The sequence below is a fragment of the Electrophorus electricus genome, chromosome 15, assembly GCF_013358815.1.
Source record: "Electrophorus electricus isolate fEleEle1 chromosome 15, fEleEle1.pri, whole genome shotgun sequence".
Taxonomy (NCBI): Eukaryota; Metazoa; Chordata; class Actinopteri; order Gymnotiformes; family Gymnotidae; genus Electrophorus; species Electrophorus electricus.
In genome coordinates this window covers 6,250,929-6,274,569 of record NC_049549.1, presented here as the reverse complement: position 1 = coordinate 6,274,569, position 23,641 = coordinate 6,250,929, and the positions used below count along the sequence as shown (strand labels likewise).

General features: G+C 38.9%; 1 protein-coding gene across 3 annotated transcripts in view; it reads left to right on the top strand.

The window, feature by feature from the left end:
- Positions 1-14,769: 14,769 nt before the first annotated feature.
- Positions 14,770-23,641, top strand: part of tox (thymocyte selection-associated high mobility group box) — a 49,912-nt gene continuing 41,040 nt past the window's right edge. For all 3 annotated transcript variants that reach the window (XM_027027306.2, XM_027027296.2, XM_027027287.2), the window contains exon 1: positions 14,770-15,233. In XM_027027306.2, the coding sequence (XP_026883107.1) occupies positions 15,132-15,233 (102 nt within the window). In that variant the 5' untranslated portion in view covers positions 14,770-15,131. The remainder of the gene's footprint in view (positions 15,234-23,641) is intronic.

Here is a 23,641-nt window from a genome sequence, read left to right as displayed (position 1 = left end):
AAGCAAGAAAGAGAAGTGAGCCTACATGCTCATTACCCCTAAATGCAATCAATTATTTATCAGTGCAAGTTCTCTCCTCACTTGCTCTTTTCTTTTTGGAAAGAAGAAAAAATCAGAATGTTTCATCACATCGACAGTGCTGTATTAATAAAACATCAGCTCTTTGCATGTAGTCATTCTTATTCCATACATCCCCCACCAGACACTCCCAATATTCTCTTTTAGTGCCACGATGCGCTCTAATGAAAAGGAATGACAGCAAGGATTGCTTTTTATTCTGAGGGCCAAGGTGAAATGCACCTCATTTGAACACACCTGGAGGCTGCGGAGGGAGGTTAGTGTTGGTGATCAAAGAACAAACCCATTCGTGAATGCGGAATCTCTGACACACATAGACGGTGTATCCTATTTCAGGGACAAGGACTGCATTATGGCTGGTGCTGTTCACAAAACACAACACACACACAAATGCACACTCGAAAACCATTTTAACCCGAGACTTTTACAAACACTATTTGTGCGTCGTTAAGGCTGATTCGCTCAGATAACCCTATTGTCTAGGGTTCAGCAACACCAACTCAAGAAGTCCCTCATTTTCTTCTTCACTGTCTCAGCCCTACTTTCATCAGTGGTGTATGGACTCTGGATGACAGATTAAGAAAGTAAAGTCTAATTTAAGGCAGCAGTAAAGCATTTCATGCAGATACATGTAGAAATGTGCCCTCTCAGCCATGTCTTTATGCAAAAACACCAATGACCTCTCTAACTTCATAGATAGAAGGTACATTATAGCATTCCACTTTTATCTTCAAAACCAAAGTTTCATTTATATTAGAAAATCCTAGAAATGTTATGAGCTGAGAACAGTGAGTACAGATACACCAATAAGTGAAGGCTGATGTTCAGACTAGTTGTAACAGCCAAGAAATTTTGCCCCAGGCATACAGCAATCCTGGGGTTCTCTGTAATGACTCGACTGCTGCCAGAGTGAAAGTTCAAACCACAAAACATTGGTAGTGACAGATGGAACAGAGTAAAGGTTTCTCAGGTTTCAGAGTTAATATCCCTTTTTTGGATTGTTGTTCTTATCATTTGTCAGGACCTGTACCTGGAAAAAGCAAAATGGGATGCAACAGACAGATGATGTGGAAAGGTTGCTGAGTTCCTGACTGAAACAGAACCACTCCATGAGCTTCCCTTCCCAGTCAGGGGCAGTACTGCCATTTTTGCCAAAATAATGTACAAACAGAGTCACTTCTATCCCTACCAAGCGAGGCAGCTTGATCAAAGTTGGTTATTGGTAGCAGAAATGACTTTATTTGTCCATTATTTTGCAAATGGCCAGCTTGCACCTGAACCTACACTTACTACATACACTCACTACTAGGTAAACCTTGAACTGTTTAAGTGTACAGTTATATTTTATATCACATCTGTTGCCATTCACATTTTATGAGCCATCCTCTAACCTGTGTATCAGCAGTCGGTTTCTTAAAAAAACAAACAAACAAAAAAACCCCCCTATTGATTGGATATTATTTGATTGGTGAACCATTCTCAAACTACTAAAGCAGTAAACTTCTAAAGTACTGAACTATTTTCAGGCGAGAACCAATAGCAGCATATGATGCATTCAGCTTTCTGATACTATTTACCAATTGCTAAACATGACAAACTAAAAATATGGCCAAAAAGATATAGGTCACTTACCTATTGTCCGACGTCCAACATGTCAATGGTTACCTGTGTTTGTGCATGTTGTGTCAATACTTCTTATCATTTAAATTGACGGTTAAACCCAAATATGACGTATTATCCAACTGCAGACACAGGTCTGTCTGGAATTTCCCAAGCTTTAATTGGTCTGCTTTCACCACTAATTTACTACCAATAGTAAAAGTAAGCTACAGATTTTAGCTTTATACCCAGATATAGTCCCTGTAGTATATTTGTTCCTTACAAGAAATAGTCACAGAACGTTACAGCTGTCAACTAGCATTTCTGTACAGCACAGACACATTTGCAGTAGCCATGTTATTGTAACTGCTTTGCTATCACAACAGTTACAGTATTAATGCTGTACAGAGCTCAGTTCAGAACTGTTACAGATGGTATCAATGCTCATGTGGTTCATAGCCAAGAACACACATACAAATTAAAAATTAATAAAAGACAATATTAACAGCACCCTAACAGGCAGGAGTCAGAAGGCCTCTGAATAGACAAACATGTAGTGTGGCTTTTTTGAGAGTTCACAAGTTGAAAATAACTTTGAGCTCTTTGCTGTTTACACACAAAAAAATGTAAACACAGAGAAGTCATTTTACGGTTACACACACTGTATCCATCAAGACAGAAATAAAAGGCAAAACACACTGCCAGAACAAATCCCGTAGAAGTAATGGTGCAGCCATTTGTGAATATCTCAAAATCCAATTTTGTGGTTGCCGTTTGAAGGGAAAATGTGGAAGATTGCCATTTCAGATTTGGGCGAAGCTTCATTCATGTGTTATTGATTACACCGGCAATGTTCTTTTTCCATTCTAAACATATTACATTCACATGAACTCACTAGCGGGATATACCCCCTCTTCCTTTTATACATTTCTTTAATGTAGCCAGTCTTTTATTCGGCTTTTATGGCAATGTGCCAGGCAGAGGGTCCCAATGGAAAACAATGTAATGTCTTGCATTTTGAATTTAAACTAGTTAGGTTTAATGTTCTGTGTTATCATGTAGTTGCAGAAGTCATATCAAGTGCAATATCCTGTTTTCTGTTACAAGGTTCTGATAATGACACTGTCAATACATATGAATCATACAAGCTCTAGGAAGGTGTAGACAGGACTGACATGAAACAATGAGAGTCAAAATTAAGTTACCATATAAATGAAACCTGTTCACCTATTTTTTTCCATCCTCTCTAAATAATAAAGCAAACAAAAGAACCCAAAATAACCTTTTCCTTTATTAAAGAGGTTCTGTGTTTAATGCCATACCTGGCATTGCATTTCCATGCAAGACTACTAGACATCAACATCCACCTGCATAAACCAACAGAAATGTAACGGTGACCAAGAGGCCCCTGGTACTACCTGCTGTGCAGTGACAAGAGGACATGGAAATAGTGAGAGAAGAAGAGGCATAATGGAGGACAAGGATAAGTTGGAGGAAGGCCCCAGCAAAGAAGACAAACAGCCTGTATTGAATCTCCAGGCTACGGTAACGGAACGGGGTTTGAGCATGAGAGAGGGATGTGCTGCTGGACTTTTCATTTCATGGCTGGCTTTATAAATTAAGCTTTTAAAAATGAATGAGTAGAAATGGACATATTAGATTATTGGAGGTCCAGTGTTATGTGTTAGGTAATATAGGATTGTTGATCATTTCTAGCCCTTATACAGCTTTGCCTACAGTAATCCAGGATGTTTTCCTCTCTTGCCAATGGAAAGTCTGTGACTGCAATCTGAATTTCAAGTAAATAAATACATTGATAAATATTTAATCAAATAGCTACACACTTTCTGTTCAATGTCTCTAGTCACAACACATATATTTTGGCAAATGGTTTCTTTATTTATAAGTGCAGTGTGAAAAACAGATTTTACATTTATTAAAATAAAATAAGCATATCTTATATTTTGTTTTGAAGTGTACAATTTTGAAAAATGTATTCGGGCACTGTAGAGCAGAGGTATATAATTAATTGTAAAAATTCAATAAATTCATATGATTATTGCTTATTTTAAACAGAATTATTCTGTGCCTCCTTTACATAATGACCACTTAGAACTATGCAGCTGGTCAGACAAAACAAGACCATGTTACTGTCCTACTGTTGACAAAACAGGACTCATTACACACATAGCTGCCACTCATCGTGCTAGTTAGCTACAATAGTGAAATGAGCCCATAAAGACCTAAAACAGCAATCAAGCAAATGAGATCTACATACCTTCCCATCTCAGTGCTCTGCACATAAAACACTTGGTCTCATTAGGAGGGAAGGAAAGGAGGGAAGATCCAGTTAGAAAAGGAAGCAAAGATGAAAAGGAAAAAGGAAGAAAATCAGGAGATTTGTGGATGGGACAGATGCAAAGAACGATGCGGAGAAGGAGAGGGAGAGAGAGAGCGAGAACTAAAATGAAAAGTGACTGAACAATCCACACAGAGCCACACACAGTCCTGAATATATAGTTAATCAATTCTAAAGCATACACATCCCTCATTCAACATATTAGATTATTTTAGCTGCCATTAATATGAAGGATTTACATTGTATGAGATGTTTTGCTCCAACCACAAATTCATGAGTTTGACATCCAGCAAAGCTGTTAGGGCCTATTGTTTACACTACTGCAGATTTTAAAGCAACAAAAAAGATCTTAAAAATTCTGTCAGCCTGCTTCTTATCTGCTTGCCATAAATAGAGCCAAATCCTAGTACAGCACTGTACTGTTAGAATGATATTGTATGCACTATAAAGTACCAATATTAAAGCCAGTGTTAAGCAGATGCAGAGGAGGAGAATTTGGAAGCGATTCCCATTCTGTCATGGCACCACTGTGGACTGTGGTGCCTGCAGAATGAGGGGAATAATTCTGATAGTTAAGAAGATAACCATTTCACAGAAACGTCCTCCAGAATCCATTCTACGTGACAGCCTATTATGGCGCAGATTGAGGAGGTGAAATGATTAAGAACGTTGTACCACGTTGCCATGACAGCGTGCATTTTTTATATTCTAAGAGTGTAATCACAATAGTTTCAATGATATACAATCAAAAAAAGATGATAATAGGCAGTGGAGACATGGAGATATTCAGTTTAGAAAGGTGTTTCCATGGAAACTGAAATAATAATCCACATGATTGATGTTTTCTTTTGCCTTTTTTTTTTTGTATGGCTGTAAGATTCAACACCTCCCTCCCCTCCCGCCTGCTTTATATAGTTTATTAGTCTGTCAGAATAGTTTATGAGATGTTGTTGCAAAGGAAATAACCAAGTTCTCTCATTTAATAACATGCCACATTTTCTGTTTACATACTCTCTGGGTATAAAACAAACATCAATGGATTCATCCCCCTAAAACACATTTTCCAGTTGCATCATGGGTAAACAATTTTACTGTCTGTTAGTATCCAGGTTACACCTAAATGTCAGAGAGATGAGGCATGGGGGGGAGGGGTGATCACAGAATGACTCACAACTATTCGTTTATCACAGCCTGATAAATTTGTGACACCCCACTTACTTTGAGAATAATTCTGTAATGTCAGTTATTTTTTCACTAATGAAAAGAAAACACGCTGTTCATTAGAATGGAAATGCTATCAGACTGAAATAGTGGTGCACAGTAAACACATGAGGATGATGGGATGTGTATGTGCAGAATGTTGCTGCTGGAGAAGATTTCAAATGTGTGTGAAATGAGATGAAATCTGAGGCAGATAGGTACTGTACAGGGACCATCCCTAACATGGAGGGCAAGTTATAACATTACCACAGACCATATAGGGGCAACAGTCAAAGTTCTGCTTTTACTATATGTTGAAAAATCCCCAAGTAGTTTAGTTTTGGCATGAGGTGGTTATGTTAGACTGCATAATTGATCTTCACACCTTGAACAGAAATAAGACTGTATATGGGTGCAGAGCACACCCTGTATATGCTCTTTGTTACTTTTCATTGGAAGGTCCAGTTGACTTTCCAGGTGTAATCCAAGTTTCTCAAGTGTTCCCCAATGCAATGCTAAACGGATGATCATTCTTGTGTGTGCTCTCATGCATAACTACTCTGAGTAGTGGAGAGTCTAATAGCACATTTCTTCATTCCAGGGACATGAGGCAATAGGTTATTTCAGCCGTCTCCAGATCACAAAGCTGGAATAGTGGAGGACCAACACTTCCTCAGCAATTTAACAGAACTATGATATAATAAAATTTATACTACCATAAAGGTCATTATTATTATTATTGTTATTATGTTTATTATTAAGTCAAATCTTATTTAATTATATAACACTTTTACAACAGATGTTGTCACAAAGCAGCTTTACAAATGCTTGAGTCCAGATCCCTAAGGAGCAAGCCAGAGGCCACAATGGCAAGGAAAAGATCCCTGGTCGGAATTAAGGAAGAAGCCTTTGGAGGACTCGAAAGGGAATCCTCCTTGGATGACTCAGCTAATGTTTTAAGATTATTTAAGATTTAGATTATTGAGGCTGAAAATATAAGAATAATGTTATTTATATAATAAATAAATAAAAAATAAAAAATGTGTTTGCATAAAATATAAGAATCTTATTTACATTGGTGTGGTAAGATAACAAGCCTGTCTTCCAAACAGGCAACTTGACAATCTAACGGTTGTCAAAGTACACTCTGCATAGCTACATTGGACAGTAATTTTCTTTGTGAAATCAAAGCCATAGTTTGAAAAAACAACAATTTAATCTAATCTTAATATAATCTTAATCCCTCTTAATATAGATGTAGTTGTTGAGCCACAACATGGTGTTTAAAGTTAGCTTCTGTATATTTGCAGTAAAACCAAGATGCTAATGTAGCTAACAATTAAGGAAAGCTTCTACCTTTTTATAGAAAACATTATGTCATACAGTGTCATACACCACATATTTGAGATTACTTAACAACCCAACACAGTTGAGGCTAGTGTGTGATAATTTAGTCATCTAGAAACAAACTCTTTGGATCTATCCTAAATATGGTTTCTGTATAAGGGATAGAAATGCACTGAATTTTGACTTTAACATGTTCAAAATTACCCAAACATTCTCTGTAATTTCATGTTTCTTCCTGACAAGACCACTAAAGGTGGCTGAGGAAGAAGATAGAGCAAGAAATTAAATTTCTGTGGGCTGAACCTGAAAGTGACGCCACCCAGAACCTATTTTCCATGAGGCCCTGTGACATTATTTAATTTAATGATGATGTGCTCACTTTAAGAGGCTGAATCAATCTCATTGTGTCATTTTGTTAGGGCATTCATGCATTGAGAGAGAGAGAGAGAGAGAGAGAGAGAGAGAGAGAGAGAGAGAGAGAGAGAGTGAGTGTGAGTGTGAGTGTGTGTGTGTGTGTGTGTGTGTGTGTGTGTGTGTGTGTTGTGCTAGTTTTGTTACTTGCGTTTATGTGTGTTTAGTATCCCTATTTTTTGTGTATGATGGTGTTCATGGGTGTGTTTGTATGTATATGTGTAGTATGGTCATTTCTAAATGTGTATTTATGTGCATGTTTTTGTTTGCAGTCTGCCAACATCTTTGTTTATGTGTGTGTGTGTGTGTGTGTGTGTGTGTGTTTGTGTGTGTGTGTGTGTGTGTGTGTGTGTGTGTGTGTGTGTGTGTGTGTGTGTGTGTGTGTGTGTGACACATTGGGGTTAAACCAGACTAAGAGTAGAACAAGTTCCAGAGGAATAAAGTAATCCTTACCCTCACTGGCCCACATCCACACCCCCATGCCACCTTTTAAATTCCACATCCAATACATCAGTATTGATATTGCATAAAGAGCTGGCATGTTTTGAAGTCAGATGTCTTTAGAACAGCAGCTAATTTCAAGTTTGGTTTATTCGTCACATACATAGTCATACACAGTATAACTCGCAGTGAAATGGTTGAGGCCCTCAACCAATTTACACTAAATTTACACTAAGTGCAACCAAACAGTTTCATATTAGATCCTAAAAAGGGTGGCAAATTAATATCTTTAGACTTGATCCTCTGTGTGACAGATGGAGTGATAGCTTATAACCCTTTACAACCATGATAATAACAAATGAGCAGGTGACAAATTTCACCCTCAGTCAAGGTTATGTGAAGTATATGAAGCATAAACATCTAGAGTTCTCTCTCTCTCTCTCTCTCTCTCTCTCTCTCTCTCTCTCTCTCTCTCTCTCTCTCTCTCTCTCTCTCTCTCTCTCTCTAGTTTCAGCTTGCCATGTTTTAAAAACATCCCAAAGATGTGTACAGAGCATGCTGTAAAGGCAAACTTAAACATCCACATTAGTGAATGCTATTGGTAAACTGACATTAAAACTGTACTGTTATCAATGAGGACAGACACTGTTGTATGAACCTTTTATTAAAGCGCTTTCTTTTACTTCACTAATCGCAAGACAAATTAGATGACAAATACGAAATGAGAAGTAAGGGATTATAGTGGCTGGAATGGAAATGTGTGTCTTGGATGAAACAATTCATCCTTGTGTCAATCATCCCCAAATTAATGATGCTTGCAGTAAATTTTTAAAATAACAAACACTGAGGAAAAACAACACACATATACACTTCCATGAACACATGTGTACAGACACTCAAACATGCACAATTGTTCCATGTCTTTATGTATTGGCAGCTGTGCATACAAGAGTCAGTCTCTTGAACATGTCAGTGGCATAATGTCATGGTGCAAAATAAGAATGGCCTGTTTAAAGTGGCATGTGAGAGGCATCTATTAATATAGTAGGCACCACAGAACGTGACTATATGCCAACCTGCAAGCATTACAGTGGCTCTGCACACTACTCAAGGGTATATGCATTAAAAAAAAATCAACTGGAAATGTAACCTCTGACAACACACAACACTACCATGGCTGTGGAATGTTCCAGAGAAGCTTAAGCTGAATATTTTCTGTATATGTGCTAAGTCGTGGCCACAGGTTTAGGAAAAATGAGAACCCCAGTAGTAAACTTTCTTTTCTAGGGTGAAAGAGAAGACATGTCACATCCTTCTGGCTTTGGACAGGGCTCCCTGCCTATATTATGTGATGGGCTAGAGAACTCCAGATCTACAAACTAAAGCAAAATTGAATTTGATCTGATAGATTAAAAAAAACAAAAAAACAAAAAAAAAACTGGTTGTCTTGGTGATGGATATGAAAATCAGAAGCAGGGGAGTCAGAAGCTGTTGATATCAACAGACAACTGAACAGCATGTCATTCTAACTGCAATCGATTTTTATCTGGTAAAGTAAATGTGTGTACATACATATACTCACAAACACATATACACAAATTCACATACATGGCAGCTAGTCCTAAGAAAACACATGAATACTGACATAGGTACAATGCTTTCACTACTACAAAATATAAAATTGAACAAATAATTAAATAATTACCAAAGTAAAGCTTTGACCTCAATGAATGAGATGACTAAAATAATATGAGTGAGGTAAACATCTTTTAATTAATTGAATGTAATGCTTAGGAAGCTTCACTTTGCGAGCTGTGCTATGAAATGGGTCCAGTTTATGTAACTAAAGAAAATAAAATTGCATATATTTGAGTTTAAATCAATCAGATATTCAACACGTGGAATATGCTATAAAATTGGAGAAATAAGTAATGATGCATTAAATAATGCTGAGAGGTAAAGAATGGGTGAAAAGATTGCTCGAATTCAGCATGGCCCCTAAGCAATAAAAGTGCAAATGTATTCAATGTATACTACTTGACATTCATCGATGGAGAAACAGGCAGATCACCACATATATGTGTGTATGTGTGTGCGTGCGCGTGGGTGTGGTGCATGTGTGTGTGTGCGTGTGTGAATGCCTGTGTGTAGGTGGGTAGAGGAGTTATTGCATTTGGTGTTTGATATATTTTTTGATGATATACCAAGGATGCAACACAAAGAGAAATGGAGTGGGAGGAGAGAGAGAGATGTGGAGAACAAGTGAGGGAAAATACACTGCAAAATTTAATGAATGTACAGGAAGATGAATTGTTTGCGATATGGTGATGCCTCACCTGCAGCTTTCCCCTCGCTCTGCACCATATTATGGTTCTGCTTGAATGCATTATGAAAACTCCTCTACAGCAGCAGGAACACTATGGAGTTTCCCAGTAGGAGAGTAATGTTTTGCAGGACTGAGAAACACTATTTTAACAGACTCCAGACAAGGTAACTGAAAGTAAAAAGCATTCCTTTGAGTAACCACTGGGGTAAGATGGAAAATATTTCAACCATTTTTAAGAATTTTAAGTTAGCCACATTGTGTTATTTTCTTTGTTTGCAAAGGGGATGGTGCTGAGTGAAACCACACAAGCAGTGGATGGTAAGGCTGATGTGGGGTGCTGTGGAGACCTACTGAAACATAACAGGAAGCAGGAAACACCCTGGGAGGGGGGGGTAGTCAGGGGATAACTAATGATAAAAAGCTAAATGCATTCAGAATGGACCTGAAAACAATATACCTGATAGACAATGAACTGACAAATCTACTGCATTATACCACAAGTAGATTATAATATACATTATACATTATAATATACTTTTTGAAAAAATTTTTTTTACATTTGTTCTAATGCAACTAAGATTGCAAAACTATTTAATTGCCCTGAATATTAATTATTTATTGTAAGAAGGTAAAACATTATAGGCATGGGAAATAATTCATTAAGTATTAATGCAAAGGCCTATAATTTAAAACTCTGTAGTAATGGATTGCATGTCATGGCATTCAGTACATTCCTAAAGGAAAGGCCACTGAAACAGAGCCCATGTGTCAGAATGGTAGATGGTGCATGCTATATGATATTAGATGGGCTGTCATTTATGGTTGCATTTTGCTGCATTTATGGAGGCTTTTCGCTTGCAGCGGTTAAGAAGCAAAAACTGTCCTGCTTCATTAGAGATATACTTCTGTGGGAAGACTGCTTTCAAGGATTTTTCCCACTGAGTAAAAATTAATTTTTAATGTGCTGCCACTGGGTTGTCACAGATTATTTTTATATGTATGTAAATAAAAACAACAACAAAAACAATACCACAACACATGGGCTTTTTAAGCCAAAGAGAATGTGGGTGTGAGTGTGCTTGTGTTGTAGAAACAGTAAGACTTAAGAAAGTTTGAGAAATAAAATTGTGTGTGTGTGTGTGTGTGTGTGCGTGTGAGAGAGAGAGAGAGAGAGAGAGAGAGAGAGAGAGAGAGAGAGAGAGAGAGAGAGAGAGAGAGAAAGCAGATGATAAGTTGAATGTAATCGGTTTTCATCTACGCATTCAAGTGTTACATGGAAAGCATAGGTACTAAGCAAGCCGAGCACATGTGTGATAGATAAGGGGTTGGTGGTTGCAGCCTATATTATTTCAAGTATGTCCAAGTGTATGGGGGAGGGTATGTATGTTTATGGGGGAAGGGTATGTGTGCATGTGTGTGTTAGGGGGATGTTTGAATGTACATAGTGGGGACTGCAGAGGGGGATGGGCCTCTGACATTCTACAGCAGGCTGTTACCACAGTAAAGTTCTGATTCTAACGGAAGAGTCCAAATAGGCTGTAGATTACAAGACCAAATACATAGATGACAGGAAAAAAACCCAGACTAGTGCACCATGAATATAATCTCTCTCCTCTTTTAAATGTTTCATTTATTGGATTATTATTATTATTATTATTATTATTATTATTATTAGTAGTAGTAGTAGTAGTAGTAGTAGTAGTAGTAGTAGTAGTTAATTAATTCATTAATGTGTATTATTATTATCTGAACATTTCTGCCTATAATCCTATTCTGTATACCATATTTGTCTAATAATGTTTGCCCCTCATTGATTTGATACCTGAGAGGATCATATTCCACTATGATTTTGAATAAAATTGTAAATCTTATTTAGAAATTCCATTACTATACAAAATTTACTGTTTCTTAATCAAAATGCAATTAGTTCAGACTCCACGCACTTTTCATTGTGGGAGTTAATTGATTTTTGAATGTACAACAATTGAAATAAGATATTGATTTTAGCAGAACTTTACTATCTGTTTTACATAGATACTTCTCAAAGAAATGTCTTCTCTGTTCAAAGATGTTTCTGTGTTTAGAGCTTAAATTGTACACATTCTTGCACTAATATCTTCTCTTGTCCACACTGTTCACCCCTTGTCCTACATATGATTAACTGACACTGTGTAAGCCAATTTAAATGGTTCTCTCTATAAGCTCCCTCATGATGTGATATCTAGAAGTGTTAGTCTGCCCACATAATGTCTCAAATGCCAATTGATATTCAAAGGTTAATGGAACAGAAACCTCTTTGTGCATTTGTTCAGCCAATGTGCACAATATTTTGTTCCTTAAGGAAATGTCAGTATGGCTCAAATGTTAATGATTTCTGAATTTTTTTCAGCTCTTATGTTGTTTGCTGCATTCACCCAGCTCATAAAAACAAACAAACTGACCAAAACAAACAAAAAACCTAAATAAGCAAGAAAACAAAAACAAACAAGAAAACAAAAATAATCATCACTACAGAGCATTAGCAAACCAAGAACTGTTTAACTGTTGTTAGCAGAAAACAGGAACTTTTAAAAATCTAGAATGTGCAATCACATTACAGATTATACTTGTTTAGACAGCTTTCTAATGGAATCTTTCAGATGTAAGATGTTAATAATAAAATCAAAATATCAGATATCATAGCATAGAATGTCATAAAGTCAGGCTAGCTTTTTATGTTTGCATTCACACATTGTATGGAGATTAACAGCATTTGAAAAAAGTGCTGACATGGCTTTGACCACATAAAAGCAGACTGTTATAGCCTCTAGGTGGATTCAGAGACTCCATGACCAAGCAGAACCACAGCAGGTTCTCCTTTCTACCATGCTCTTTCATGCACTGGGCCCTCACAAACAATACATTCTGAATCGTTCTATTCACTCCTGAAAAACATTAGCCTAGTGGCAAGACTGGGCTATTTTTATCATCATCACCATCATTATCATACTGACATCTTTGGAAATGATGAATCACAGCAACACCTCAAACTGATGCAGAATAGAAACACCTGCTCCCTGCTCTTACTCACTCTCCTCTTTTGTCTGTATTTCCATTTTGTCTATGGGAATCACCCTTACCCACCCCAGACCAACATCTTCTCTTCCAGTGTCATTAGACTCTATTGTATTTTTGCAGCATTTCTTACACCCTGGATAACTCAGTTCTCCATCAGGAAGAATGGGTTGTGGGAAAAGAGATAGGGAAATGAGAAAGAGAATGGAGACAGAGAGAAAGAGAGAGAGAGAGAGAGAGAGAGAGAGAGAGAGAGAGAGAGACAGAGACAGAGAGACAGAGAACAAGAAAGAGACAGAGTGAGAGAAACCCTCCTTAAGATATTATCTGTAAGACTGTACAGCAAAGGGTTGTCAGACAGTCTTACCTGGGAGTTTTAATCTTCATAGAAACACAGCCCCTTGTGTCAACAGAATGAGAAGAAATGTAGGTCTCAGTCTATCTAAAGAAAAAATCAGTCCTGTGAAAAGGACAAAAGGGGACTGCATGGCTCTCCCAGGAATTTTCAGTTTCTAAATAGTAGATGCACTGTCAGAAAAATGATCAAAACTGCCTCAGGCTTTAAACGCAATAAAATATATGAATATCATTTTTGTTGCAAGTTTCATACTGCATTAAACAGTGTAAATCCAGCAGGATTAATAAATAATAAATCATTTTATAAATTTCCCTCCTATAGGCTGTGTAATCTAAAAACATTCAGACAACATCACTGAAGGTACAACAGTGTTGTCATCATCAATTTTATAAGATCAGACGTTATAAAGGAATTAATTAATTATTTACAGCATTTACCTGACAATTTTATCCAATGCAACTTAAAATTATGGCTGAATACAACTTGAGTAATTGAGGGTTAAGGGTCATGCTCAGGGACCCAACAGTGGCAGCTTGAACCAACAACCTTCCCACTAAATGTCAAGGACCTTAACTGCTGAGCTGCTACTAATTATTTAACATAGCGCATATATCATTACAGAAGATCTTTTATATATTTTAAAGGCAGAGGCTAAAATCAAAAATCGGCCACGCCTATCTCCTAAGCGTGTGTAGATCAACAGTGTGCTGAGATCTGGGAGAGAGCACAGCAGTCTGACGGCTCTGTTTTAATTCTGTAAAAGCAGCTCTGGCCGCAGCTTTCTCTCTTATGACAGGTTTGCGTTGATTGTATGCTAGTTTTTTTCTCTTCTTTCTGCTTTTCCATTTGAGATTCTGTGCATGACTACAGAGGACCTGATTATTTTAGAGAAAGCTATCGATTTTGTTTCTCCAGAATCAGAATTTTTACCATGCCTATACATCACTCAGCTTTTTTTAAGCTGTTCCCTGTGAGATGTACCTGTTAAGAGCATTGCTTAGGTGTGTAACGATGTTCCCTACTCCAGCACTTCGAACCTCAGTTGTTCTATTCGCTGTATGTGGCCTGTAGAGCAATTGGAAGGAAAGGAACTATGTGGATCTCATTAAAAAAAAATAAAAAATTTATATATATATATATATATATATATATATATATATATATATATATATATATATATATATATATATATATATATTAATGTACCAGCAGTCTTGTTTACCTTATCTTTTTAAAGTTTTGATCGTCAATAAAAAACCGTAATGACCAAGCAAGGCGTCATTGGCACCATAAGCAACGCAGTTTACAGCCCATTCGAAGTCCGCTAATACAGTAGGCTCACGCCATGCATGTAGTTTAGGCAAACTTTTGTTTTAGCTGCAGTGCGCTTTAACCTAACATTATATGAGTGCAGAGATATTGCATAGTAAACGTAGTCTGACTACACGATATCGTTATGCTGTTACTTCGTTATAGGCAAACCGAGTGAAGTACAAGTAAATGAAGTCGGTGTGCACGTTACAGCGCCCCCCACGTGCGGTTCACGGACACGTTCGCTTTAGCTCTGTATCTAGCGAGTCTTTTGTGTGTGTAGAGAGCACTGGCAAACCTCGCTTCTCTTGGGTTAGATTGAACAGCTACGCCACAGCTGCACCTACACGACACACACATCTACTCTCAGCCGTCCAAACAGAGTAACAGCAACGCTTTTACCGCATGCTCTTGTTTCCGTAAAAGCCGAGGCAGTTAGTTCAACTGCATTTGTCTATTTGATGACAACTAAGACACTGGTTCGTTTAAAAGTTTTTATCCAAACCGCGAACGGATGTGAGGTGTAAAAGTGAGGTTCTTTTTCCTTCATCGCACTCCAGTTTTACCTTCTAGTTTCTCGTCGCACCTTCTTTGTAATCGGGAAAACGAATTCAAGTGGGAAAGCGGGAGTTGATGTTTTTACTGAAATGGACGTGAGATTTTATCCACCTCCACCACAACCACCATCAGCAACAGATCCTTCCCGACTGGGACAGTCGCACTATTCGGATCCTTCGTATTGCAATAAGGTAGGCAAACCCACCATATCGTGTGCTTTTAATCTCTTCTTTAGATAATTTAAAAGGCACTTTTCATCAAGTTCTTTATGGACAACGTGCACTACGTGCTTAAACAGTTTCTGGTCCCGCTCTTAAGAACTGATCAAAGTTCCTAGTTAACTTAGTGTCAGACTCGCAGCGAGCGTTTGGAGAAAGTCGTGGGGATTAACACGGGAAACCGTAAATTAGCTGCGCAATAACCCCTCATTTTCGTCTTTAAAACCTTTGTTGCTCTGTTTGCCCGTGTACACTGTAACGAAGCTGTCTTGGAAGTACTCTTACGAGTTATCGCGAAGCAATGCACGGAGGAAACGTCGCATCCTAATTAAGTTGGTTGCTTGCCCCCGAACACCTGCTCACTTCTCCTAATTCAACATTTCTAGTTAAAAACATGCACATCAACTCTTTGCTGGTAGGATCTATTTTTGATCTAAGTGTCCTAGCTATCTTCATTGTTTTCTGATTTTTTAAAAACCTAATTAATCGTATTATGGTTGTGACATTTTAATCTGTGGACCAGTGACAACTTTAATACACGTCAGGTTCTCAAAGCCCCCCAAGAAACAACGGAGCTATGTCGTATTGTCTTTCTCCTGTTCCTTGTAATGATGGTGCTGTTACTTTGTGTGTGTGTGTGTGTGTGTGTGTGTGTGTGTGTGTGTGTGTTTGAATAAGGAGGGGGTAGAGTTTCTGTGGGGTGATGGAGTGGGGGTTGGGGGTTGCATTATTCTTTTCAGTGTCTCTTGATTCACTGCTATAGGTCTCATATCCATGTCTAAGGGAAGTCGCATTGTCATATGTACATTCAAGGTTTCCTCGTTGAATCTTACAAGTGGAGGCCAGTTACATACACAATTTGTTAACAAGTCATTAAAATTATTTTGTTTTTGTCCTTGGTTAAGTAAGGTTAGATGTAAACTTAAATGTTATATGTTCTGTGGAGCTAAAAGCCACATGTTTGTAGTGTCTGTACAGTTGAGAGAGGAGTGAGAGCTTTCAGATATTATCTATACAGTGTAATTTTTATGTAGAAGCAAGTCTGACTATATCAACTCCACTTGGTTTTTCATCCTTTTAGCAATTCAGAGAGCATGGAAGGAGGGTGAGTGTGCAGGAGAGAACAGGGTTTCTTATGAGGATGAGGGAGCGACAGAGAGAGAGAATGAGAAAGAGAGCAGGCAAGGGAGGGTGTGGGAAGAGACAGAAACAGGGAGAGAGCAGAAATGGAAAGAGGAGCATAGAGGAGCAGAAGAAAGTGAGGGAAAGAGAGAGGAGAAAAAGAGAGAAAGGGACCATAGCTGTGCAAACAAGTGTGATTGTGACAGTGGTGTGTGGTATCTCCAGAATAAACAGAGAAACTGATGGTATGTGGCTAAATGTGGCTCCCTCTGGCAGTGGAGTGAATCCAGGCTAGGCGTTCACTGTTCAATGGCCCATCTGACTACTGTTCTGTCATCCCTGGCTTTTCCACTACCACTAGCCTAACCACACTGCCAGAGTTCGGACTCATTTAGACTTGATTGGCTACAGACGTTTCATTATGGAATTCAGTTGTAGCTTTTAATTTTCAAGCTCTTATTTTTACTTTTTTGAGTTATGAGTTAGTTGTTCACTCTTGATGCTTTTATGCATATGCCTGGATCAGTCTTTTCTGGGACGTTCACGAAGGCAGACAGACGAACTGTGCATGTATTCAAATAGGCATCAGCGTTGTTCCTTAAGAAGTTTCTTGTGCAGTTCTGAAAATATCAGGTCACTGGACTGCAGGTCAGTCAGTTAGTTGGTCAGTTAGTCAGGCAGGTTCGAGCAGCTTTAATATTTTAAGGACTTTGTGAAATTTTTGCTTTTTTGTCTCAGCTGCCGAGCATCACGAGCTTTTCTGAGCCGCACCTGTGGCGAGAGTGATGCAGTGATAAGGCATTGCTTGTGTCCTGCCCAAAGTATGGGGGGGGGGGGGGGGGGTCATGGGATTTGGCTCCTGGCCATTAATGGCCAAAAAAGCTACTCTGAAATAGCAGGTCCATATCGAAGGCACGATTTATTTCATGCCTAATGACTTTCAGCTGGCACTCTCCTTGCTGGTTTAATGGAGTTTGGAGGCCCTGAAGTTATTACAGTGAGTGAGATAATACACGCAAGCTGTTAACACGACCCATGAGTCATTGTGTTTTAAGCCTGTTCGTGACACGGTTGGACGAGGGCACAGCTCTTGTATACGAGGTTCCTTAGGTTCATTACACAACGTTGGAGGGACAAGGATGATTAAAGGTGTAGTCAGATCGTGATTGTGAACGTCGATCGCGAGGCTCATTGTAACTGCTTGGGCTGCAGTGACCATGTAGCTGCTGTAGTTGGCTACAGGTAAAGATGAGTCTCAGTATGGCTTCAAAGGTTCAAACCAAAACTGTGCCTATACTGAGTAATGCTCAAGAGTTACACTGGGGATAACACATGTGTATGCGCACACACACAAAATGCCTTAAAATTCCCAAAACTGTGCCCAAAGATCTATGTCCAATACTAAGAATGGGCACAGGTCTTATCCTATGTATATCAGGCAGAGTTCCTTCTCACTTCTCTGTAATTTGTTAAATTAAAAACAGTGCCAAATAAGAGATTGCATTAAATGATTTTATATATACTCCTGTCATAAACATGAACTAAGTATTCACCTATAGTGCCCCTTTTAGCCATTTCTAAACACTCAGGGCTTGGTGTGTTGACACTTGCCCTCATTGAAATTATTCACTACAATTCCAGTAATCAAAATGGGCATTGGAGGGGAGCAGCATGTGGATGATGTGTGTAAATGTGGTTCAGAAAAAGCCCAACTGTTCTTTAAGCAAGGACAATGTGCACAGACACTGTGCACTTTTTGACATCCATTATTCATGCTTATGTATAAATGATTATAGTCCATTTTTTAAAAACATGAAAGAGGACTTTGAGTGCAAAATTTGTTTGCAGAGTTTGAGTATAAGGCTAAACTATTAATTGCATACATGTCAATTTTTTAATAACAGATATGCTATATTGCCCTTCGAGCAGGTCAGTGGAATATTTTTCATTATTCATGATTTTTTGCTTACCAATAAAAGAGTACAGTGCTATTATTCAGCACTAATCTGAAAGTTTGGATGTCAGCTAACGCCACAGTTCAAAGTAATTCACACTATGTTAGTTGAGAATAGTAATATTTGAAGTAGTCAAAACCTCCAAAGAGTTTGCTCCACTTTGAGTGCATTCCAATTGTGAGTTATAATCTTAAGAAGATTGCATTAAAAATGAATAAGAAAACATTTGTTTATGTTTTCAGCCAATGAGACACACTTCATTGTGTGTGTGTGTGTGTGTGTGTGTGTGTGTGTGTGTGTGTGTGTGTGTGTGTGTGTGTATTACCAGACATTATTCAGATATTTTAAATCAAGTAAAAATTACTGATGTCTTTGGTGAACTTGGAAATCTGAGGGTCCTAGAATGTCAGTTGTGACATAATATATGCTCATTTTGGTGGGGGGACAGTCAAGAATAGGACCCTCAATACCCAATACTCAAGTCCTTGACTGTCTTTCCAAGTGGCAGCAACAGACCAATGATGTGAACTGAATGTCTGAACTGATTTGATTTGGCTAAAATGAGGACAGGAGAAACCAGAGAGAGAGGCACAGGGAGTGAGAGAGAGAGACAGAGAGGGAGAGATGGAGAGGGAGAGAGAAACAGACAGACTCATTCACTATCACTCCAATGCTCTCCATTTGTCAGGTCAGTGCTCTGCCGAAAGAGTGAAGTGATGACAGGTTGTAGGCCTGAGTAGCCCTCTCCTCTTTCTTCTGTCTCTGCATTTAGAGCATTGATCGAGAGGGAGAGCACCATCTGAGCTCACTCTTAAACATGAGTGGAGATAAATCAGTCCAGGTTTCCTTTCATACCCCACCATTCACATGCAGATGGCCCAATGCTAAGTACTGAAAGCATATCAAAAAATTCAAAATTATTTATTGCAGCTGGCTGGCCAAACCAAATTGATGTACTTGATACAGTCTGAGAAGTATGCAAGGAACATGTGGATATAAGAAAGTAGGATTTCTAGCACAAAATCTAATATTCTTTGCCATGTGTGCTCTATTAACATTGAGTAACAAAGCTAATTATGTGCTTTGAACCTACTCGTGGAATGGCAGTTCTCATGAAAACTCATCAGCCACAGCCAGACTTCCACTGTACTGTATGAAACTTGTCCTTCTTCTGAAGGATATCTGTGAGTTTTTCCTGAGTCAATAGCTTAAGTCAACAACACACAGGCAGGTCACACATGGGCGTAATTGTCATAAATGTGAGATGTTTGTTCTGGTTGTGATCTTTGCCCATGTTCTGGCCAGGATCAAGATACATGTGTAGAACTGAAAAATGGTTATTAGCAATTAGAGCAACATAATATGTTTTGTATGATTTTTAGTAAAGTTTCATAAAGTGCTGCTTTAATAAACCTCATGGAAAGAGCAAGACCTAGGTTCACATATAGTTAGGCTGAAATGATGCCTTTTGAGGTCATGGTGGTTGAGCAGGTTTTAAGATGTTTATGAGAGCATTTAGTTGAAGAATGTGATGCAGAAATTTATATTAGAATGCACCGCCAAGTGTGCCATAGGTGCTGGGTGTCACATGTTCCATTTAGTCCAGCAGTGTGCTTTTCAAAGGCTGGTCCTTATTGTGTTTCCAAAGAGAAAACAGTCATTCTCAGTATCTGTATGACATGGCAGAGACCAGTGAACCACATCTGAATAAGCACAGTGTTTTAATCCAAACTCATAGCTAGGCTCTGCTAGTTTGTATCATTAAGAGCCATTTCTGACCTTGCATGTTACAAAGATGTTACAAATGTTAAACCTGAGGGCATTTGTTTCATTTCTTCCCTATGATCTGTAACATGTGAGCGGTATTAAGTGTGCACTGTTGCTCCTAGAGAGATTTGAAAATTTAGCACCTAAACAGTGACTCAAGGCATACATTGTCAGTTCATCTTACTTGCCAAAAAAGAGATCCTTATATATTGGGGGCCCAGTCTAATTGCTGCAGAGTTCGGCCTCGTCGGTAACAAAAGCCATTACTGTTTTGAGCTCCCGTTCAGCGGCAGGCAGGCACGGTTCACTGGCTACTGTCAAAAAGGATTTACTTCTGATCGACAGCACCAGAGGAATGTGAATGGAGTTCTTAATTACGTATCATGTGTTCATATTGGTGGGTGGAGGGCTTGAGGGTTGGGGGGCACACACGGCAACGCATACAGCTCATTACGACTCTACAGGTCGCCGTCGCGTTTGGCACAGCAACACAAAAAGGCACACACAAACATACTTGCCATTATACAGTGTAATTTTCAAGAAAGGCTATGTATCACACATATCAAAGCTTGTGTTTGTTGCTGTCTGACATATCTGGCTTTCGACACACATACATTATTTATTTCACAGCAATGAACAGGGAATGTAACTATTCTGCGTAGTTGACCTACTACGTGAACGTCAAGCAGACACTTTTCACAGCTTATGACGTGTCTGTGTATGTGTGCACTAAGGTGATAGAAAAGTCAACACCAAAGTCTTGAATTACATGATTGCATATACACTAGGTACACAGATGCAAAAGACTTGGGATATGTATAAAGGTACCAGATTTACATTCAGTAACTGAATGGATTGGTGGGAGTTAAAAGACATGTCCAGCTGTTAAGTGGCGTTCTATTGTGCACCCACAGTTATAACATGTGATATGTACATGGCAAAACAAATAGCTAAAGTAGCTCCTAGCGTTTCCATGGGGAACATGCCAACTAATTTTACAAACTCTCTTATGCCTAAGCCTTTAAAGGGTTGGTATGATTTATGTGTTTGTGAAGGACATACTGTCAAGTTTGCTTACTAGTGTGATTTGAAAGCTACCATGTGATGAATTGGTAGTCATTAGTTCACAGTCATATCAGCTCATAGACCCCAGTTTGGCTTGTCATACACACAAATACACAATAATTAACACAAAAAAACTAATTTGCTCTCTTTCTCTTGTCTCTTTGTAAACTGTGACTGAATAAAAAATTATAACCTCTTCTGAATAAAGTATGTTTTGAAGTTTTCTACAAAGCACGTTGTGGCAAAGGTGAATGACAGCAAGTAATAAACAGGCAATAAACAGGTGCCCTGATCACCAGACCAAAGACCTTGCTCTGGCATAGCAGTCAGAGCACCCATTGACAGTCTCTGTCAGTCCACTGCCTTCCCCTTCAGGGAGCACTTTACCCCTTCCATGGGTCCTTCATACTCCAGCCCTTCATCATCCAGGGTCATGCCCATGTCCCTCACCAGGGTTCACAAACTGGGCTTTATACCATCCCCATAACTGCAGGGGGTGGGTTCCTTCTGGCACCATGTGTGGCTAAGGTGGAGAGCAGCAACCCCACCAGAGTCTCGAATAAACACGTACCCTGACCACCTGACCAAAGTGCGAGCTCCCTGGCACTTTTGGTCTGGTGGTCAGGGCACATGTTTACCACCTGTTGGACGTGGGTTGGAGACCCAGGTATGGTTGTTGCCTTCAGCCTGCCTTTGTCACCCATATTCCATGCTACCTCAACACACTGGGGTGTTATGTTAGAAATCAGAAATTATATTTCCCTCTGCTCTCCCCATGGAATCTACCAAATGACCTCAGAACAGAAAAAAACTGACAGCTCAGAAATCCATGTTTTATAAATAACACTAAATGGCAAATGAGATCTAGGCCATGCATGAAGTAGGTTCTTATTAACTGGCGACTGCAGGATTCTGTGGTGCAACTGGAAATTGTGAAGATGCTTCTCTGTATTTTTTGCTAGAGTACCAAATCTACTGAGAACCCCTGGCACACCTTGTTTTGTCATTAAGGCCTGCAATTTCAGCTGTTAATTGCAGTTGTTGGTAATTAGTGCATTTCAGCACACCTGTGTGAACACCTGTGGTTTGTATAAAATGGTCTCTCGGGTGGCATGGAGTCACATGAGCTGTGGAGTCACGTGAGCTGTGGAGCCAAGATGGCTTTGAGTTTGGGAAGTGCATGTGCAGCACAAACATTCCCATGAATGGCCTCTTATTTGGTGAGTCAGAAGCACTTATACATGCTTATACTGAAATTGCTGGCACATGTGTCAAGTAGGAACAGCTGTAATTGTGGCCTTTAGCAGTAGCTAATTGCAGCCCCAGAAACTGTGATTTTGATTTGTATGTATTAATTGAGCAGCCCCATTTGACCACACAGAATTTCAGTTACACCTGTCTGAGAAGCTGTACCTAAATTACTGAAACAAGGAAAATAGCCATAGAGATTGACATTGAAGTGAGATGATTCTCCAAGAGGGGAGTCTATACAAATGCTGTAACACATAAATAAGTAGATGCTCAAAGAGGAGTGGCTCAGTAAATAGGATTGAAGAGGCAATCTCAGCCAATCAGCAGAGCCAAGCCATGGAGCGCGTGGGTACTTTGAGATATCACAAGCCGTCATTAGCACCAGAGGCAGAAAAAATTTTCACCTTCAAGAGTGTTTAGTCTGCTTTAACTGCACTCCAACTGTGATCTAACATGGCTATAAACACGTTACTAGCATAAGATAGAAAATTAGCAGTGGTTTATATACTAACGGCTTTGTGTTTACATCATTCACAATGTTGATTGTTTATCCCAGCTGTATCTGTGGTTCTGTGCAATTTGAATGAACTCATCTTAATGCTCTGGCTGTGCTTGCTACAGTGTAAGATTATTCCTTCAATATAATTAGCTTTCTATCCCTGCTTCTACATTAAACAGAGTAGTGTGGCAGAGAAAATGCCAGAAGATCAACTCATTAAGTAGCTGAACATAATGATCATAAAATCTGGACATGTGTTCATTCTGTTTTGGCTGGAGGAATGGGTTTTTGTCCGCCCTGCCATGCACATCGAGAAAACTCTGGCACAAATCTCTGATTTCGATTCAGCCGAGGCTTCTCTTTTTTGGGCCTGCTTTGCGCAATGACAGTCCACATATGAATGGTTGATTAGACTCCCAGTTTGAGAAAACATCCCAACAGATGGCTGTGGGAAAAGCGATCCAGAATAGCTTAATTGTTTGGTTTAATCTCACTATGAAACATATTGCAATCATTTTCGCATAAAGGCGTTTTTTTTTTTCCCTCAGAATTCACGCAATGAAAGTTGTGGTGCATGTCCAGACTTTCTGAAGTGGTGGGAAAATATAACTACCAGTCTTGGTTGCCCTTAGTCTGACTTCTCCCTTCTTTAAAGCAGCCTCCCTGTGGCAGTATGTCTGTGCTCCTCATGTGTTGTGCTGCCGCATACACATCTTTATGTA